This window comes from Malus sylvestris, chromosome 3, assembly GCF_916048215.2.
Source record: "Malus sylvestris chromosome 3, drMalSylv7.2, whole genome shotgun sequence".
NCBI classification, from domain to species: Eukaryota; Viridiplantae; Streptophyta; class Magnoliopsida; order Rosales; family Rosaceae; genus Malus; species Malus sylvestris.
In genome coordinates, this window is record NC_062262.1 from 2,420,860 (window position 1) to 2,440,778 (window position 19,919).

A 19,919-nucleotide genomic window follows, 5' to 3' on the forward strand; every position below is an offset into this window, starting at 1 on the left:
ACTTGTTCATTTTCCTATTTTCATATGCATATGTAGGAGTGCAACTTGAGCTAGGTCAACTCGACAATTTATGACCCAAAAAATGAATATACTCATTAAACCTGTTTCTTCAAGTTGGACAGGAGAAATATCAAAACAGAATACCAGAACACTAGTACATAACCCATCATAAAATCTTACTATAACTCGGGTTTTAATCGGTTTTGCAAAGTTCTACAAAAACCGTGATATTAGTATTAGTTCGTACTAAAAAATCTGCATCGAGCCGATGCAAGCATTACACTGGTACATAAAATTAACTTTGGAACATTCCTGGCTCATGGCAAAGGAAGAGTGTTTAGCTACATTGTCATGTAGGATCTAGTTGCTAGGTACCTGCTATAAATTTGTCAAGCACCATTGACTCTTAGGCCACTTAGTGACTTGGCGAGCCCGTTTTGATTCTGATTTCCGAACTTTTGGAACTCCGATTCTATGGTCTTTGCAAGCTCTGCACGTTCTGGGTCCGTCTCTGGAAAATTAACATGGAAGGATCCCTGCTTGAGTGGTGCAATGGACTCCCTCAAGCTGGCTTGTTGCTTGACGAATTTGTAGAGCTCTTGATGGAATGGATGGTCAAGGGAGAAACAATTGTTAGTGTGTCCGTTGTCAGAATGCCGAGAGGACCCGGATCCCTCTTTTCTACAAAAATGTGGGAGAGATGCGTAGTCCATGATCTGAATAAACATTTTTGGGTTAAGTTGTCATCATCAAGGAAACCAAACAAAACATAGACGAACAAATGCAGCTGGAAAAGAACAAGATATTTAACACTTTGAAAAGTTTACGGGGTAGAATATAACACGAAATTAAGTTGCCAGCAGGAAGTAGAAATAACGGAATAGGAAGTCAGTGGTAACAGTTGAACCAAAGAACATGCTTACTTTCAGTAATTCGTCTTTCCCAGAACCTTGAAGAACCTGGATTTTCCTCCTTGTTCTTTCTTGCAAAAGAGGCTTTACCACCTGTCAAGACTTTACATTAGGACTTGTGTAATATACCCACCAAATCCTTTTCCCTTTTTCCGACGTATTATTTCAAAGTTTGAGTTGTTACAAACCTTCCAACAGGCGGAAAATATGTATGGGACATTGACGATATAGTATGTATCCGTCTTCTCTGGATAGTTTAAGTCATCAATTGTAGAGATAACAGTCAAAAGCTGCATCAACAGATCATACAAAGTGTCAATCTCACGGATCCTTACAAAAAGAATTAAAAAGAAAAACAAAAGGCAAACAAATAGAGGCTCATGCTATAGCAAGAGATACCTTTATCTGGTTAAGTGCTGAGAGCCTTAAACCAGTCATATCCAAAACCTTCACACACGTTCCAATATATTTTCCATACTTCTTCGTTGCGGAAGGCTACAACAAAAAGAGAGAAAAATCAGGCTCCTAAAAGAATTCCCTGTTAGAAAGATAAAACTAAACATTCTCAAGTACTGACCAATACAACACGATCTCTGTACTCATTCATTTGGATGTGAGACTGGACATAGTAATTTACCTACAATGACAATGAATCAAACAAGTAAGCATCACCACAAGAATCATAATATCACACAACCGCATACAAACATGCACCAAACTACGTTTGAACAGAAACATGGGTACATAAAGCTCATTATGTTAGAAAATTTGCGTATCTGCACATTAATACATGACCAATGTTATAATATCTCGAAACTCCATGGTATACTTAATGACTCATTTTCTTAGCATTGGAAGTCTCAGTAACACCAAAATATAGAACATTATGCCCATAAATTCTAATGCCTTCTCTCAGGTCAGACGTATTATACTTTCTAATGTGTAAGGACAGATACGACCCACATAATAGCTTAAAGCCCCAGCGTAACTTAGATGATTTCTTGATAATGGTTTCCATCATTACACATCAAAACCAGACATACAAAGTTATCTATGTTAAAGAAAATTAAACAGAACAAATTATATCATCCTTACAGAAGCTTTGTCAAATGAGCTTTGCCCAACACCAACAGCAATGACCGGAAGACCCTGGAAAAAGAAAGCAATATGACAATGAGATATAAGAATTAAGTTTGAAATTAAAAGTAATGCACCCCAAGGGAACAAAAAACTAATCATGTTTTGCAGCCGAAAGAAGAAAATTTCAGGATACCTCTTTTGAGTAACCTGACAACCCCACAAGGTAAGAATCTCGCACTGCTCTGTATTTATCATTTGGGATGATTGGTTTCTGTACATAGAAAATTAAATGCTTTGTCACCACATTAAGTATATTCACCTTTCCACCATGGTTAAAGTATCAAATCTCGCCACTAACTAAGCCTGAAATGCATGAATCTCAAGAGAACTACAAGTGACTGGTCACACGATATCATGTTTATTTACTAATTATTCATTGAGAAAACTCACCGCCAATATATTGTCAATTTCGCTTTCTGTCCTCCATTGTAAACAGTCGAGCAACTGGAACAGTTTAGCATTATTAGGAAAGCATTATAAGCAAAAGATGAACAACAGCTTGAGATCATGAAACCTGAAACATTATAAATATTATTTAGTAAACTGAATGAATCTAACCATTTTATGGGCTTTTCCCACATTCATGTCTCGAGCTTTAAGAAAACGCATTAATGTCTCATTTCGATACCCCTGGTGCACATTCTGTAGATCAAGAGGCACCAAGTGAATTTGAGATATCATTTATGCAAACCATATATCATAAAAGAAAAGAACAATATTATCCTCTTCAATTCTAGAATTTGAAGCAAAACAAGAATAAGCCTCAAAACCATGCTATATTTTCTCAAAACTTTGCAAAAGTTTAGCTTGGCCAATGCCATCTCTCTGATTTTCCTTTGGCTTTCTTTTTCTCCATCCCTTTTTTTTCTGGTTAGGATCCTTTGCCCCTCTCTCTCTCTCTCTCAAACAATGTAATCCCCTCCCCCTCCTTCCTCCTTCCTCCTCCCCCCATACTTCCATAACAAAGGGCTTCATTTCATTATGCATTGTCCAAAAAAATGCAACAAGTACATCATGCCCAATTAGATGCAGTAAGGTTCAGTTCAATTAAATTGTTCATCACCCGCAGAACAGGTTCACCAATTCAGAGCATAAACCCGACGCTATATTTGCATAAAAACTCCATCTTTATTAAAACCCAATATGAAGATTCCATAGAAACTCATACTTTCGTCTCACTATAAGCGAATATGAAGTTTCATCCACCCAAAAACGAGCAAGATCAGATTGATTAAGTAATAATTAATACGCTGCCGGCATTCTCTTAGTAACCAGTGATTAGGATCACCATAGCAGATTACCTTCAGCGGTAAACATCTGATTTAACAAATGAATTCACCCGGCCTAAAAACAGACAGAAACTCCGAAAATGCGTGGCATCGGAGTCTCAGATCACATCCAAAATATTGACTTATGACCTAAACAGTAAGCTAAAACGACTAAATTGTGGTCAACTGAGTAAAGGGTTTTGATCTCTAACGCTGCAAATCTTTAAAGTAACAAAATTTCAGAACTCCAAAGTCATTTTCTTGTTCAATCTTTTTTCCCAGTATCCAAACACGGAACAGATCGAGCAAAACTAAAAGAAAGGGAATGGTCTAACCTCAAACGTATTCTTCAGTGACTCGTCAACTGTAAATTCAGAGGAAAAAAATAATTAAAAATTAGCTAAATATTATATCAAATGAGAAAATTAAGCAGATTTTCAACTGGGTTTAAAAAGCTCACCTTCTTCCATTAACTTCTGAAACTGCTTGACCGCATCTTGATTGGCAATACCCATTTTTCTCTCTACAGTGATCTAAACAAAAAAGGCCTCAAATTGGCACAAGATTGTGAAAAACCAAAACTGGGTTGGGTTTCACTCTGATTCTCTCTGATTCTCTCTCCTCCTCTCTCTCTCCCTCTCTCTCCTCACTTTTTGCAGTGCTCTAGATTACAAAAACTCAAACTGATTCACCAAAATCTAGGGAGAAAGAAAGAGAGAAGTTTAAAGGTGGAGAAAACTTTAAGAGAAAGCAGAGAGGGGAGAGGAGAGAGGAGAGAGAGAGAGAGAGACAGAGAAAAAGTGTGGTCCTTTTTCAAATCTGGTGCATTTCTGAGCACCTTAACGATGATTGAGATCTTTTTTAAGGCATTTGTTGGACATTTTTTTTTTTTGTCAAAATTAAAATGAGCGGTTAAAAATAGAAAGAAATAAGAAAAATGAAGCCATATCTTAAAGACATAAACCAACGATGGTGGTTTGTTGGTATCTTCGTTTTTCAACCCATTTGCTTTTTATGGACTTTTGTTTCTTTTGATGCCGTATGAAATCTGTCCATTTGATCCAACGGTTCTAATTTAAGGTTCATTTGTCAAAGGGTAGTGCAGTTCATACACTCATTTTATCTCTTCTGCACTTTCTCAGTTTTTAATCGTCGGTTTGAATGAATTGACAACATCAATAAACAAAACTTAACAAAAGTATGTGAGAAGTAAAAATAGATATGTAAATAACATTACCCTTAATCAGATGGTTCTAATTTAGGTTGATTGAGAACTCACATTTTCACGATAAGTTTTAGTGGGTTTATAAAGCAAAATTAAAAAATTATTCTAATTTATGACGACGAGATTCATACTTAAGTGTAAAAATACCGGATTATTCGATTCATAAATGAAAGATGAAATTAGAGTATTTGTTAATGAATGTTGATGCAACTAGGGATTTCGCCCCTGAACTATAAATTCATGGGAATTAGTTTTTAAATTTGTCATAGTGTGGAGCAATAATTTTTTTTGGTAACTTCGTAAAAACTTCATCTTATTTGCCCCTTAAAGTTTTTTACTTTGGACGAAAGTTCTCATAGTGCTATCCATAACAATCGTTACTCCACATTATGACAAACTTAAGAACCCACACTTGCGAATTTTTATTCAATTGAGCTAAAATCCAAAAGCCGATATTTTGATTTCTCTAAATAAAAATAATTTTAAACAATTTGTCTGTGTACAAACAAAAATGTGAGAGGGTAACAAATTTCTGTACCTTGAGAAGAATGGGTGGTGTTATATTAGAAAAGATAAGCTTGAACCAAAAATGGGTTTGTATGAAATGAAACCCCCCAACAACTTCATCTCTTTGTCATAAATTTGACCGACTAGATGAATCAAATGAGTAACAAGGTGCCAACTACTTGGTTCTCGTAGTAGGTATGATAGGCCAAAGGTTTTTGACATCACTTTTTGTATTTTTGAGCATCATGTTAACCACTTAACTATTTTACAATCCTAACAAAGCAAAGCGTACACACAAAGTTTACATCTTGGCAAGATCATCTTTCCTTTTCCAACATATTTGGCTATAATACTTGTACGTATTTCATATAATCACTATCTACGGTCAAATGATATTGTATAAAATACATATATTCATATGAATTATATCTGATTGTCAAATGATGATTGTATTTGATACATTCTTGAAACGGAAATTATAATATTTAAAAGAACTAAAAATAAAGAAAATAGATACCTGTTTTATAACCATTTTGTTTAGATTTTATTTTTCATCGTTTTTGTTGTAGATAAAATGGAAAAACGTGAGAGAAACTAAGAATGAAGAATGATGAAAGAGACTTAAAATTGAAAACCAAAAACCGCAAACAAAATAAAGTTGTTTCACTTTCAAGTTTTTGTTTAATACATATTCCCCTTCTTTTTTCAACTCTTCCTCTCATCTCCCTCCCTCCACCATTTTCCGCCCCTCTTTCATCTCATATACTTTCGTTAACTTTAACACAACACAAAAACTAAAAATTAAATAATTTTCAAACGGGACATTAAAGTTGAATCGAAGAGATTGATAAGTTCATACCTTGGAAGACCTTTCTTTGTGAACTCTTCAAATTGAAACTTGCAACTCGAGAGAAGATTTTGACTCTATGGATTTATTTTGAATACTTTTTGTCTCTCGTACAGCCATGCATCTAAACGTAATTGATATATATACACCCACATAATATATATATATATATATATATACACACAAATTATTTGCATTTAGATCCTTTCTAGACTTAGTGTCCGAAAGGTTCAGAGCTTAAGGACTAGAAAATCCGAGACCTTGATTTGTGTGAAAGAGAAATCGAAGTCCTTGTTTGTGTGAAGTGGACATGCGAAATAAGTTAATAAAAATCGTCAAATTCAATTTCAATGATCTGAATTATCTGATTTTTAGTTCGCCTGCTTATTCTCATACTTTTCAATTGGCTTGTTAAGCATCTGTCCTTTTTGACACAACATGCAATTATTACAATTAAACTCGTGCACGTTTAGCAAATTGTTAAAGCTTGGCATGTTTGCAGTAAATATATTTATTGTGTTGACAAATTTCACCCATCACCATCCCAACTTGGCATTCATCCACTGGGCTGGGACGAAGGCCGATAGAAACGTAATTATTACATCTGGCATCTAATTATACAAGAATTGAAAAGTCATAATAAAGACTTAGATTTGACAATATCAATTTGCATTGAATCTTGAGAATCTTTAACTGATATTATTTTTTTATATTACAAGCGATATTTTTATTTTAAATTAGGATTATGGTTTAAACTCATAACACAATAAGTAAAAAAAGAAGACCTTAATAACTAAAATAATTTACATTAAAAAAAAAAACCAAGACAATCTACGCTTAGAAATCTATGAAGGTATCAAACTTCATACCACACTATAAATAGTTTGAAATACATATACATGGTACTAGTCAGGGTGGACGTGGATCAAACCGGGTCCATTTTTAAAGGATTTGAACTCGACTTGGTTTTTTTATAAACGAGTCCAAGCCGGTTTGGGCGAACTCGACTTGGTTTTTTATAAACAAGTCCAAGCTGGTTTGGGTTTATGTATTTGTATTAGTGGAATCGGCTAATTTCGATCCATTTGATACGGTCTGGTTCCAAAGGGTCAGGACGGATTGGTTTTCAATCATATATCGTATAACAAAGTTCGCTAACTTTCATACCCAAATATGGGAAAACACTCCAAAAATAAATAAAAAATGTGTACAAATGACACCCTATAAGTTTTTGAACTTTTAAATAGTCAGTATTAGGGGTCTAGTACCTTATTATATGTGTTTAATTGCCAAAATGTGAAATATCAAACAAACTCTATGTGTTTTCATTTAGTTTACTGCGGGACTCTTATGACTTTTTGCTTCAAGAAGTTTGATCGTTGTTTTACTTTTTAGGCTAGATAGATATAAAATTATGGATTATTTGTTTTATTGTGAACCCCTAATAAAATGACAAGTGTTATGACAACTCTTAAACGGTCCGGGATAGGTTACCCACACATAAGAAATATGGACTTGATTTTACACAATTAGGGTTCAACTCGGACTGTTTTGAAAGTCAAAAGTAAAATCCAAATTATTTTATATCAGAAATGGGCGTTTAGATTTAAATGCCTCATTGTTCTATTTGTTAGATTAAACATCTATACCTTTTAGAATTTTTATTAAATATTTTCCTACATTTTAGGTGCCAAATATATTATAAGTAGCATTTTTTTAATGCAAAATTACACAATTTGCCATATATATAATGTACCAATTAGCTAATAATTATCCAAATCTCCTAGAACCTAGTAGTTGTATGTTTTAAAAATCTAAAAACATATCAAATTTGATTTATTTATGCTTCCAACGTGATATATATTTATGTTCTTTCACGATTATTCTACAATTTTTTCATGTCATTTCTTTTCTGTCAGCCGATACTCTTCCGTCCTCCTTTGTGAGTCATGTTCATTCCCTTTCTATTTTCATTTGATGCAAACCTCTTGATTTGAGTATTCATACCATGGTACATTTGGAAAATAGATTCTAGTGGTAGATGATATGGGGTATGTTTCCATTTAGTATTGGTACGTTTCTTGACACACCCTGATCCGGAGGATCCAGGTGTGCTGGCCGTCACGTGGGCGTGACGTAACCATAAGCACGACACGGAAGCGTAATAACAACATATAACAACAGAAATTCAAACCAAACTCAACATAACCACATACGGACATAACCGGACGAGTTTACAAGTAACCACATAAGTTCAGAGCATAGGTTATCTGCAGTCAAGTAGGACTAAAATAAGAATACATCACCCTCAGGTGAGTCCTACATGTCCCAAATCTGTCAGAAAGCCGGAAAGGACCTCGTGAGCCAACCACCGCTAAACTAGAACCTGGAGGGGCGCAAAACAAAATGAGTGGGTCAGTAAAACAAATTAGTTTTCCAAAACATTTCATTAAAACAGTTATATCCCCTCGCCGTAAAAACCTGTATACTTTCCCAGAAATATATATAACCATATAAAATCTCAAAACTTAAATCTCAAATCTTTAACATTTTCAAGAAACATGCCATGCCATAAATCAAAATATAAATCAGGTGAAATAAGGAATCAATCGGAGACCCTGCAGTTGGTCCTATACGATTAATTCAATAGCTCAAAATCCCACTAAGCCGGAGTCACCACAGTGACCTATACGGCCCTACTCTGCACATCACTCGGAACTACGTAAGGTAGTCTATACGATGAAAGGTGTAAAAATACGCTCTAGTGCTTCTCTCATCATATCATCAGCGCGCATAACTAAGGTCACCCACTAGTCGGAATCACGCCTAGTGATCTGTACGACTAGCATGTCGGAACCCTCACATGGTCTGTACGACATCCACCTACTTGGATCCAAGGCGAGCGTGCGGTGTGGTGAATAATATAAGCACTATCACCTAGGGTGCAGATTATGAGCTCAACACATCTCAACAACAACAATTCAATGAATAAATGAACTCACCTGACTTACCTGTGCCTCCACAGCACCATGCAACATGTATGCATCATATATCAATCATATAACTCATGTGAAATTCACCTTTTCCAAATAATTCTATGCATGGCATTTTAAAAACGTTTTCTCATATAAATGCATTTTCTGGGAAAACAATAGCATATAGGTAATACGAAAACAAAACTGCCCACTCACTGATAAGTCGACGGGTCGTAACCCCCGTGGCGTCCCTGGATGCGGTCGTCCTCGGGATACGTCTCACCTATATGCGAAACAACTATAAAAACATTAATTTTAAGCATATCACCAATAATTCGAAATAACTTCTCATACGATGCTCAATTTTGGTATATGAATATACCACATCGACCTACTCGACGTCACGAGCGTCGAGAAATTTTCAGAAAAATTTTTGGAAGCCCCACGCGCCCCCACGCGCCACACGTGGCACGGGTCCACGCGCTGGCCACGCGCAGCACGTGCAGCGCACGTGTCGTCTTCTTCGCAGGGCCTCGCCGGACTGGTTCTCCGGTGGCCGGACTCCGGCCGAACTCCGGCCGATTTTCAAACTCACTGTTCTCCTTCGTTTTTCACCCATTTTCTTCGTATTTTATACCAAATTGAAGCCCTAAGAGTGTACTATCACGTTGGACTAGTTTTAGGGCCTAAAAACTACGAAATCTCACCTTGCAAAAACCAAAGATTTCGGCCAAACTTGAAACCTACGATCCCGACGTCCAAAACTCTCCAACGAATGTCCCCGAGCTTCCTTAGGACCTCCTAAAGCTCACCACAAGCTTGAAATCTCCTGAAACACAACATTTTACGTTCGCATGAACAGTACTTCAAAAATGGAGGTTCGGGATCTACGTGAAATCGAAGGTTTCACTTCCTAAAACTAGCACCAATGAACTCAGGACGTCAAAACGATGAAGATACATACCTTATTTGCCCCGATCCGCCAAGTTTTGAAGGGTTTTGGTGGTGGTCCGTACGATATGGGTGTGTGTGGGTGTGAGTTCGAGAGAGACAGAGACAGGGAAAGCACGGGGAAAGGAGAGGGAGAGAGGAAGGTCATGTGTGGTCCAAATTAATCCACACCCTCCATTTCATCCTAACCAAACATACCAAAAATCAATTTCCAATAAAATCCCATCCAACCAATGCTATTTTCAAAATAACGTTACGTACCTACGTACCTTAATGTCCAATAAGGGCAATTCTGTTATTTCACATTCCCGTCAAAAGTACCTCCGGGACGGGCTGTGACATTTCTCCGATATGTTGGTATGGATACATTTCATATTAGCATTGGTACGTTTCAATTTGGCATTGGTACATTTCTAGATGATATGTAAATTTTTTCCGTGATCAATAAAGTTTTATTATAGAAAAATAAATGTTAAAAATTCAAAAATTAAGAGATAATATTGATGATTTAATAGTTAATATCTATTAATTATCCAACATCTCTTAAAAAGGAGCATAAATTCTGACACGCCAAAAAACCTCTATTAACTAAAATGATTAAGCGGGAAATCAACATATAACATTTTTCATTTGGAAAAAAACTAATTAAAATAAATTTAAAAATACTTAGGGGTGGTTTGGGAGTGAGGTGCTTAAAAAAAAAGCACCTATGAAAAAAAACTGTGAGAGTTTTAGGCGTTTGGTAAACTGAAAAAAAAAGGGCTTATTTTGGAAGCTGCTTTGAGAATAAGCTGAAATCAAAGGAAAAAACTGAAGCTGCTATTTGTAGCTTTGGAAAACTGGCTTTTTTTTCAAAGCACACGGAGCTACAATGCTCCTTTAATGAAAAGACCCACTATCAGATTGTTTTTTTTTTTTTCAAAAGCACTTTTACAAAAAAATTTACCAAATACTCTGCTGATTTTTTTCACAGCCGCTTATTCTCACAGCAGCTTTTTTTCAAAGCACAACAATACCAAACCAGCCCTTAGCTAACCCTTGGTCAAAGCGTCTTAATCAAATATTTAAAAAACGCAAATGTTTAGTAAAAAAATTGTTGAAATGGATCTCTACCCGAAACGGTAATACGATCTGAATCTACGAGTCCAAAGACGCGCTTACGACCACCCCGTATAAGTCGTTGACTCTTTAGTCCTCCTCCTTCCCCTTTAACACGTCATTGCATTTTCTGGTATTTCTGTAATTATTGAAATCATGCATGTGCACACATGTAGAGCTGGTAAGATACTGCCGCCTAGCAGCCTGCCTTTGGACCGCTTGGTTGGTTGGTAAATATTTCATGTTATAAAATAAAATAAATATATTATATATCAAGGTTGCTGTTTTTGACCAGAACTTCTATATATATCCATTTATTTGTAAGATTCAACACGTTGGTGCCTTTTTTTTTTTTTTTTTTTCTTTCAATGGTCAATGTTGTCACAATCTTATGCTAATGCAGATGACCAATTTTCAGGTGTATATATATTAACAATATGACACATTTAAAGTACCCAAAAAAATAAATGATAGATTTAAAAGAAAAATAAAATAACTTGAAATTAAATGGCGTTAGAAATTAAGAGGAGTCGAATGTATACAGTTGAAATTTTGAGAGATTTTGATATGGATTTATAAATTAGTGGATTTTGATGGAGTTTAATTGCTTTCTAGATATTTTGTGTAATATGTTGAGTGAATTCTCTCAATTTCTCACGAGGAGAGGTGAGATTTTGAGAATATTTAAAATACATTACTAAATGTTTCTAATTCTATCGAATTCACCAACTTTTTAAACAACTTTAAAAATCAAATTTTAATTGAATACACTAAAATGTTATAAATTCCTTAAAATCATAATTGAATATACGTAAATTTTCAGATAATCACTTAAAATCATGATTAAATACCCTTGAATTTGTAGAAAGAATTAAAATTTCTCAAAATCCCAATTAAATACACTTCCAAACACTTGAATCAAATTTAAAAGGTTTATAGGGTACAAAACGGACAAAATAACTCTCAATTTGATGAAATAGTTGATAAAATTAATAGCAGAGGCATTTGAACAAATTAAAAACTCTAAAGGCTCATTATCAAATTGAGATTTCAGAGAACAAAGTGATACGAAACCTATAACTTTAGGTATTACTAAATTTTCCTTTTAGAAGAGTTGGTTAAATCTCAACCAAACAAGAAAGACATGGTAAGGCATGATTCAACATGGAATTGATGCTTAATTTTGTAGCCTATCCCAAAATTATTGAAAGGGACAAACCTCAATATGGCAACTGCAAGAATGTTCCTCCCATGTGTAGTGTTTATTTTTCTAATTAACAAACGATATTATATACTTTAAGGAAGAATGAGTCATGATTAGCCTCACAATGAGTTAGCAATAAAATGGTTCAAATTTGCATTTGGTAAAAAATCGAACCTAAGACCTCTCACTTACAAACGAAAAAGAATATCACTAGATCGTAATACTAAGTAACTTTTTGAATTACTGTGTTAACTTCTTTTCTTATTTGTGTGAAGCTTTCACATGTTTGAGATGTGGTACCAATGTCACCCCACCCAATTTTTATACGATTCTCATGGGTCCCAAGAATTTTAATTTTATATTACTTTTTTCCTCTTTCATAATTGGTCTCGTCACTTTGAAATATCACCGTTTTTCATTATAAATTTATGGCAATTTGATGATGATAATAATTATATGCATAAAATGTTGATTTGAATAAGAATATAAATAAAAAGTGACCCAAGCTTACAAGACGCCTTGTTTTATAAAGGTTAATGGATATTGTTTCCACACCTCGAATATGTGACTCTTTGATCACAAAAAAATTACTTTTTCGTTGCGCTAGGCTTGCTGTCCCGAAGAATACAAATATATAACTAAATTGTGACATTATCAATGTATATGTAACTTTTACCATGTCAAGTAATTTGCTACCCAACTATTAGGGTAGTTTGCCCTACTAACACAAGGGGCCTAGGACACGCTTAAACTGACCTTAACACAAGCGATAATGAATCTCGTTCAATAAACTTACTCTACGTACAACCAATTATTGTAATGTCATGATTAGTTATAAGCCCATGTTATCAGACTCGACAACTTTATACAAATATGTGCATTTTTAGTTTACCAACAAATGTGAATTTTAAATAAAACTTGATCTTCTTCAATCGTCTCTTAAATGAGTATATGCTCTAATTGAGGAAGAGAATATGCTACAAAATTCTCTTCATGAAATTATAGCCACATAGGAATTTTGAATTTTCTTATTGATACTACTGAAAGTGAGACTTCCTGAAAGGCCAAACTATCACAACCAAAGGATGGGGGAGGTCTTTCTCAGACGTGGGTTACATCAGTTAGCTGAACAACGTGGTCGGCTTCTTGCATCCAAGCTTGATTCCTTCTTTTCGTAAATTAGAATAATTTAACATGTAGTTGGTTTTGATCTCCCGAATCAAGGTGTGAATGTCCCTTAGAAGTGTTGCATTGACCAGGACGGGCAACTTTAGCCGGTGCTAGAACCCGGGTGCAAAAACAATTTCAAGCTTCTTTTACTCTTGATATGTATAAGCCTACAATCTTACTTCGGGCAGATTATCACGAACAAGAGTAGTTAAGTTGTTTTAGCAAATGCTAAACAACATTCAGAGCATTCTAACTGCAATATTACTAGGCTATTTTTAGCTACGCCTCTTAGAACTTAATTTTAATTTTATTTTGTTTTCTGTAGCTCAAAAATCGCAACTTTATTTATAAAAACTCAAAATTCGCTCCACTTGCCTTTGGAAATTGATTTTGATATCATTTTGTCCCCTCAAACTCAAAAATCGTCATTTTACTGTACAAAACTCAAAATTTGCTCTACATTATCTTTAATTATGTCAAGTGGATGCACCAGACTAATCAATTTATTTAATTTCTTTTTTCATCTTTGTAACTCAAGCACAACAACCCGAAAAAGTACCAATTCTTAATTCTTCTTTTAAACATATTTTTTTTTTCTGATTGTTGAATGTTAACGTATGATAAAGATTTATAATCAAATTCATTGACACATGTGGTGTAGTTTTATTATGTGTTGAGTCCCACGTAAGTTCCAGGAAGCAACTTTTGAATTTCAAGAAAAAAAAGGTTTACAAGTCAAAGAAATGAATTTTGCGTTTCAAAAAGTAACTTAATGACTTTTGAATTACATGGAACAAAATAGAATCAAAATCGAATTTCAAGGAACGTAGCTAAAAATAAGTCCTATTACTATTCTCATCATATCAAAGAAAGAAAGAAAGTGGATCCACATTTGGAAACAGCATTCATCATTTGAGCTGGAATACAAATCTGTGTTTCATAACACCAAACATATGATCACTATCAACACTGAAAAAAAAAACCCTAAATTCCACATAAATAATCAACATCTCAGAAAAGTCTACATCTTTCTCAATAAAAAAAAAAAAAGGAAGGAAAATGGCATTTCAGTTCCGAAAATAATTAAAAGAAATCAAATTCCAGATAATTGTTTTGATCAGGATGAGCAGCAGCAGCAGTAGCCTTATCACCGGTTGACACTGCGGGGGCTGAAATCCGCTCAAACTCGACTGGTTTCGGAATATCTGGAGGACTTGCACATCGAATCAACGCCCAATTAACACCCTCAAAGAACGGATGCTGTTTAATCTCCGTTGCTCCTCGCTTATATGCCAGCCTATGCTGTGGTTCTTTCACCAGTAGGCCCCTGATCAGATCCCTTGCTGAAAAGCTAACCACTGGTGTTTCCGGGAATCTCAATGGCTGACCTACCACGTTGAACAGGGTGGCTCGATTCCCTGATCCCTTGAAAGGTGTTTTACCGAACAACAGCTCATACAGAAAGATCCCGAAGGTCCACCAATCAACAGCACTGCCGTGCCCTTCACCTTTAATAATTTCTGGTGCCAAATACTCATGGGTCCCAACAAATGACATCGAGCGAGCATTGGTTGGCTCAGCCATGAGTTCTGGCAATGGCCGTACTTGGTTTCCTACTTCATTCTTGGGTTTACGGTCTTTCTTGGATTTACTTGAAAAGAAACGAGGGGAGAAACATGTTGTAGGCACCACACAAGATGGCTGAATACAAGAGGGCTCGATGCAAGCAGGTTGCACACAATAAGCTGAGTTCCTTCGAAAAGGTTCAGAATCGGGGGCTGAAGATTTGACAAGGGTTGGGCTGACAATGCAGCGCAGGGAAAGGTCAAAGTCAGAAAGCATTATGTGCCCATCATCTCTCACAAGGACATTTTCTGGCTTGAGGTCACGATAAACAATCCCAAGCATGTGAAGATATTCAAGCGCAAGGAGAACCTCAGCTACATAGAACCTGCATATTGGTGGGCAAATATAACACAAATGATCGTCAAAGTCAAATTACACAAGAAAGAGTGAGATTGTTTCTTTGCTAGGAAATGATACAGGATTGAAAGTTGTAACTGAGAAGAAACATGCTTGGCAGCTTGTATTCATTGTACAACAATTAATGGAAAAAGCTGGTGGTTTACGTTACCGAAGGTCTGCAGCACAACAATAGGGAGCACCCCTTGATCAGCCTGAGCGTAGGTAGACCCCAGAAACAACTAAAATCTACGTTATAGGGATTTAATGTGTGTCTATGCTTTATTTAGCATTTTATTGAATTTTAGATCATTCAATAACAAGAGATATAAAAACTTTTATGCCACGGTATGAATCTTAATGGTATGCACCTAACAATGACATAGCAATAAACCAATGAGGTAGGGTGGCAGAAGAAATTCAAAACAAAATATATGACTATATAAACCACGCCTGCTCAAACTGACAATAGAGAACTGTTCATTTGCCAAATCTGAACCATATAAGATACTTGAGTATCGAGGGAATACTTACTTCACTGCTTGCTCAGTGAAATGCTTTCCGGGTTGTCTCTGCCTAAGTGTGTGCAAGTCACCTCCAGGGCAGAACTCCATCACCAGACATGAATACTTCTCTGTCTCGAAATGGGTATATAGGGTTGGAAGGAAAGGATGGTCTAAACATTGAAGTATTTCTCTCTCTGTCTGAGCACGAAGAAGTTTTTTGCGGTTAGCCAAAGATGCTTTGTCCATAACTTTCATTGCAAAATAACATTTTGTTCCGCTCAACTCTGAAAGATAGACACTTCCAATATCTCCACAGCCCAACTTCTTCAGAAGTCTGAAATGGCCCAAACCAAATACACCATCCTTTGAACGGACAGCCTGTATGGCTTCCCAATGTATGTCATTTGCCTTGTGGGGTTTGTTGATAGCGCTACTAAAGCTGCTACAAGTACTTTCGTCACTTATGTCGCTGCTTGTGCTGCCTCTACAAATACTGCTCTTCCCACTCTCAACAAAATCAGCTCGACCACTCAACTTGGCGCTTCCACTAGTCTTGGCAATACTGCTGGTCCCATCATCACTTACTTTCGCTGAAGCTGGGCTAACTCCATTTTCTGATGTTTTCTTTTTTTGATCACCGGCTTCTGGAAAATTCCTAGTCCCACTCACTACAGGATCCACATGTGGAACCTGTTTTGCATCACCCAGTGATAAAGCTGAACCTAACTGATCCGCTAAAGTTTTGGCAGACTCCTTCTGATGAGGAATCTTATAGTTCTTTTCTTCAGTGATTTCTGTGGAAACCTGATTCAGTGCATCTTGTTGAACATGCCTAGGAATTTTTTTGGGAGTGACTGGCTCCGATTTGCTCATCTTTGTAATTGGTAGAGGTGAAGGTCTGCGAAAATTTCCTTCTGTTGTTTGACTACCAATTAATTTCCTCTGAGTTTCCGGGGAAGAACTTCTGGCACCGGATTTAGAGGCCATCGACATAAATTACACTCGATATAAAAGATCGAATTGGACAAATCCATTACTCATTCCCCAACCTCACCAACTGATTCCCTCCATTGACACTCTCGATTAAATTCATCTTCAAGTCCATCAATTGCAAGTCAATTTCTACACACAAACAAAGAGTTCACCACTATGAAACAATAGATATAATACAGTGCAGGGAACACTATCCAATCCAGTCTATAGAACTATGCACATCACGCGACAACATTTCAACCCGAAAATAAAGACATCAAAATCATTACTCCATCAACACGATGCAGATTCAACTACACAACCCACAACGGCAATCACCCTTAAATTATTTCCAAATGAACAACACGAAAAGCAGTAAAATTTTTGTTCCCGCAGATCAGAATTTAACATTTAATATACAATTAGCAGAAACTGCAAAAACCCACCTAGAGAACATCAAGAAATGGGCATAAACGCACAGACTTGCATGCAACCCAGAAGCATCAAGCTATAGAACAATCTCAAAAACTTTCTACCTCAAAAATGCCAATCCTTCTTCCCATGAAAGCCCAAAACTTTCTACAGAAAAAAATGCCACGGATCAAAGAGCCATGGGAGCTAAAGAAAAAACTCAATTGAATTTATGTAATTGTGCATCTATCAATACACACAAAACCCATAATCTATAGCAAAAGATAAGAAGCAAAGTAAAGAGATTCATACAGATCTCCAACAAGATAGAGTGCAATAAAGAAGCAAAAATCAGATCTCAAACATACAGATCTCATACAGGGACCCAACACTTTGGATCCAAAATACCCAGATGCTATAAAAACAAGATAGAGTGCAATAGAGAAGCAAAAATCACCAAACAAATCACAGGACCAGTTAAAAGTGAACAGAAAAGGAAACCCAGAAAAGATAGATACCTGGGCTTGAGAGAGAGAGAGGGGGGAGGAGAGAGAGAGAGAGCCTTCCACAAAAAATCAGAACTTTGAAAGGGTTCTTTGCCTTGGTTTTGCTTTACCAGAGTGGAAAGGACAGGAACACGGAAAATAGCACTCACAACTGTTGTGGGGGGGAGAGAGAGAGAGAGAAAGAGAGAGAGAGAGAAGGTTTCGGTGAGCTAGATTAGAAAGACTCAGAGAGAGTTGGGTCTGCGGGCTACCATAACCATCCATGTATTGAGGCTTTGAGTCTTTTGACAGAGAGAGAAATGGGGTCAAAGCCAAACTGCAAAAGTTAGGGCTTTTTTCTTTTCTTTTTTTTTGTTTGTTAATTTTTTTTTTGTTGTTAATTATTAAGTTTTTGTTGGGTAGTGCTATTTACATACAAATTTTCACTTTGTAGACCTTCTCAATTTTAGACTGTTAATCGAATGAAGTAAAAATGAATATGTGAAAACACTATCCTTTTTTGGTCTCTTAGCATTTCGTCTAATTTTTTGTATTTTTAAATGAGATGTTTTAGGTCATATTTTTGTATAGGACGCTACGAGTTTGGTTTAGATTTATCTTTTTTGGTATAAAAAGGAATGCTAAGAAGATTTTCTCAAAAGTGAGACTGTTCATGGACTCTATACCTCACAATTTAATATCAATTCTTATGCCACTATTATAAAATATTGTTCAAAAAAACATGAGATGACAGAAAGTTTATCGACAGTCATACCTTGTGAGAGTTTAGCGTACAAATATATTATTGTATTGAATTTCTTTTTTCTAATTATTAGGGTTCAATTATTTCGATGTATTTTGTCCCAAATACAAGTGTCTGAATCAATGTATGGGGCTCTCCAAGGCTCCACCCTGTCCCTCATGCTTTGGGAGTTTTGAGCTTTCCTAATTATTTAAGGCTCTGAGGATATGGGAAATGACCAAATTGACCAGGCATGTCCCCTCCTTTCTGCCACTTTAAATAAGTTGTTTTTGTAAATTTGGGTGTTGATTAATGATAGGGGCAAATGCTCCCTGAGAGTGCTAGTTGATGAGATCATGATCCAATTGGATGGTTAGGGATTGATTGTTGACATGTTGGAAATTTGGAGAGGTGGGCCATCAAGTGACCAAATTTTTATGGATAGTGCTTCTTTGTGCACATAAACAAGAGTAGTTGGATCATGAAACAAGGGTCAAGATTTAGACTCTAAATTATCAAAACAAACAGATTTAAGTTAGGTCAGTTAATTTCGGTTATGTATTTTCTTTTTTTAATTAATTTTGTATTATCACAAAAGGTACTCATTTTAAAGAAAAATAGGACAATTTACCCGTTTGATCACCATTATGATTTTACATTTGTAGCGAGAGAAGGAACAATGTAAAATGTGTGAAACAAAAATTGGAAAATAAAAATGGTTTGACAATGGTCTGGAAAATGAATAAAAAAAAACGATAGAAGGTTATAAGACTCGTTTGGAAGTGTTTATTAAATGGCTGAAAACACTTTTGATGAAAATATTTCTAGAACCAATTTTTATTAAAAATACAAGTGAATCCAGCTAAAACATTTTTTAAAACCCTAAATCATTTGGGAACAGTTATTAGCACTCAAAAAACTAATTATACACTCCTCATAAGTGTAATTTTCTTTCTAATTAGAGAAAGTTTGGAATGCAAAATGAGATTTTTTGAGTGATAATAACAATTCCCGTTTGTTTTCTCTAAAAGCGTTTATAATTATTTTAAAAATACTTCCAAACGAGACGATAGTTACATCTAAGTTTTTTGTTTTTGTTTTTTAAGGGTGCGTTTGGTACGTGGGATGAGATGGAACAAAGTGGGACGGACGCGTTTCGTCCCACGTTTGGTGCACTAAAATTACGTGGAACGCGCGTCCCACGAAACGAAAATGGGTTAGATTTTGGTTCCCTCTCCCCCCTGGAACGGGTTTTTCCATCATGTGGGACACAAAATTATATTCTTTTGGACAACAATACCCCTCTTATTTTTCATTAATTACATTGTCTACCTCCCTTTCTCTCCCGTAACCTCCCTCTCTTCTACCCTTGTCTCTCCCGTAGCCCTCCTATTCCTCCACCACAAACCCAGTAACCCAACTGCTAACCCAATCCCAGCAAACCCATCCGACGACGACGACGTCACCATAGCAAACCCTCTTCTTCTCCGGCGCTGTTTGGCGTCACGAACATGACCCGCATCTCGTCATCTCTGTCTGTGTAAG

General features: G+C 36.0%; 2 protein-coding genes across 3 annotated transcripts; both read right to left on the reverse strand.

The window, feature by feature from the left end:
• Positions 1-159: 159 nt before the first annotated feature.
• LOC126616325 (phosphatidylinositol/phosphatidylcholine transfer protein SFH1-like) lies at positions 160-4,168 on the reverse strand. The gene is made up of 11 exons (XM_050284369.1): positions 3,780-4,168; positions 3,655-3,683; positions 2,610-2,693; positions 2,442-2,495; positions 2,185-2,262; positions 2,007-2,060; positions 1,489-1,548; positions 1,311-1,406; positions 1,100-1,201; positions 924-1,004; positions 160-716 (listed from the first exon to the last, which is right to left on the reverse strand). Exons 1-11 carry the CDS (start codon positions 3,832-3,834, stop codon positions 390-392), a joined length of 1,020 nt encoding a protein of 339 aa, XP_050140326.1. The 5' UTR covers positions 3,835-4,168; the 3' UTR covers positions 160-389.
• A 10,019-nt stretch (positions 4,169-14,187) lies between these two features.
• Positions 14,188-17,956, reverse strand: LOC126616321 (serine/threonine-protein kinase D6PKL1-like). 2 transcript variants are annotated; one of them, XM_050284364.1, is made up of 4 exons: positions 17,666-17,956; positions 17,183-17,315; positions 15,793-16,886; positions 14,188-15,247 (listed from the first exon to the last, which is right to left on the reverse strand). In XM_050284364.1, the coding sequence occupies exons 3-4, from the start codon at positions 16,755-16,757 to the stop codon at positions 14,380-14,382; spliced, it is 1,833 nt and encodes a 610-aa protein (XP_050140321.1). In that variant the 5' UTR covers positions 16,758-16,886; positions 17,183-17,315; positions 17,666-17,956; the 3' UTR covers positions 14,188-14,379. The 2 variants fall into 2 exon arrangements, with proteins under 2 accessions (XP_050140321.1, XP_050140320.1); XM_050284363.1 differs by lacking the exon at positions 17,183-17,315.
• Between the last annotated feature and the right edge of the window lie 1,963 nt (positions 17,957-19,919).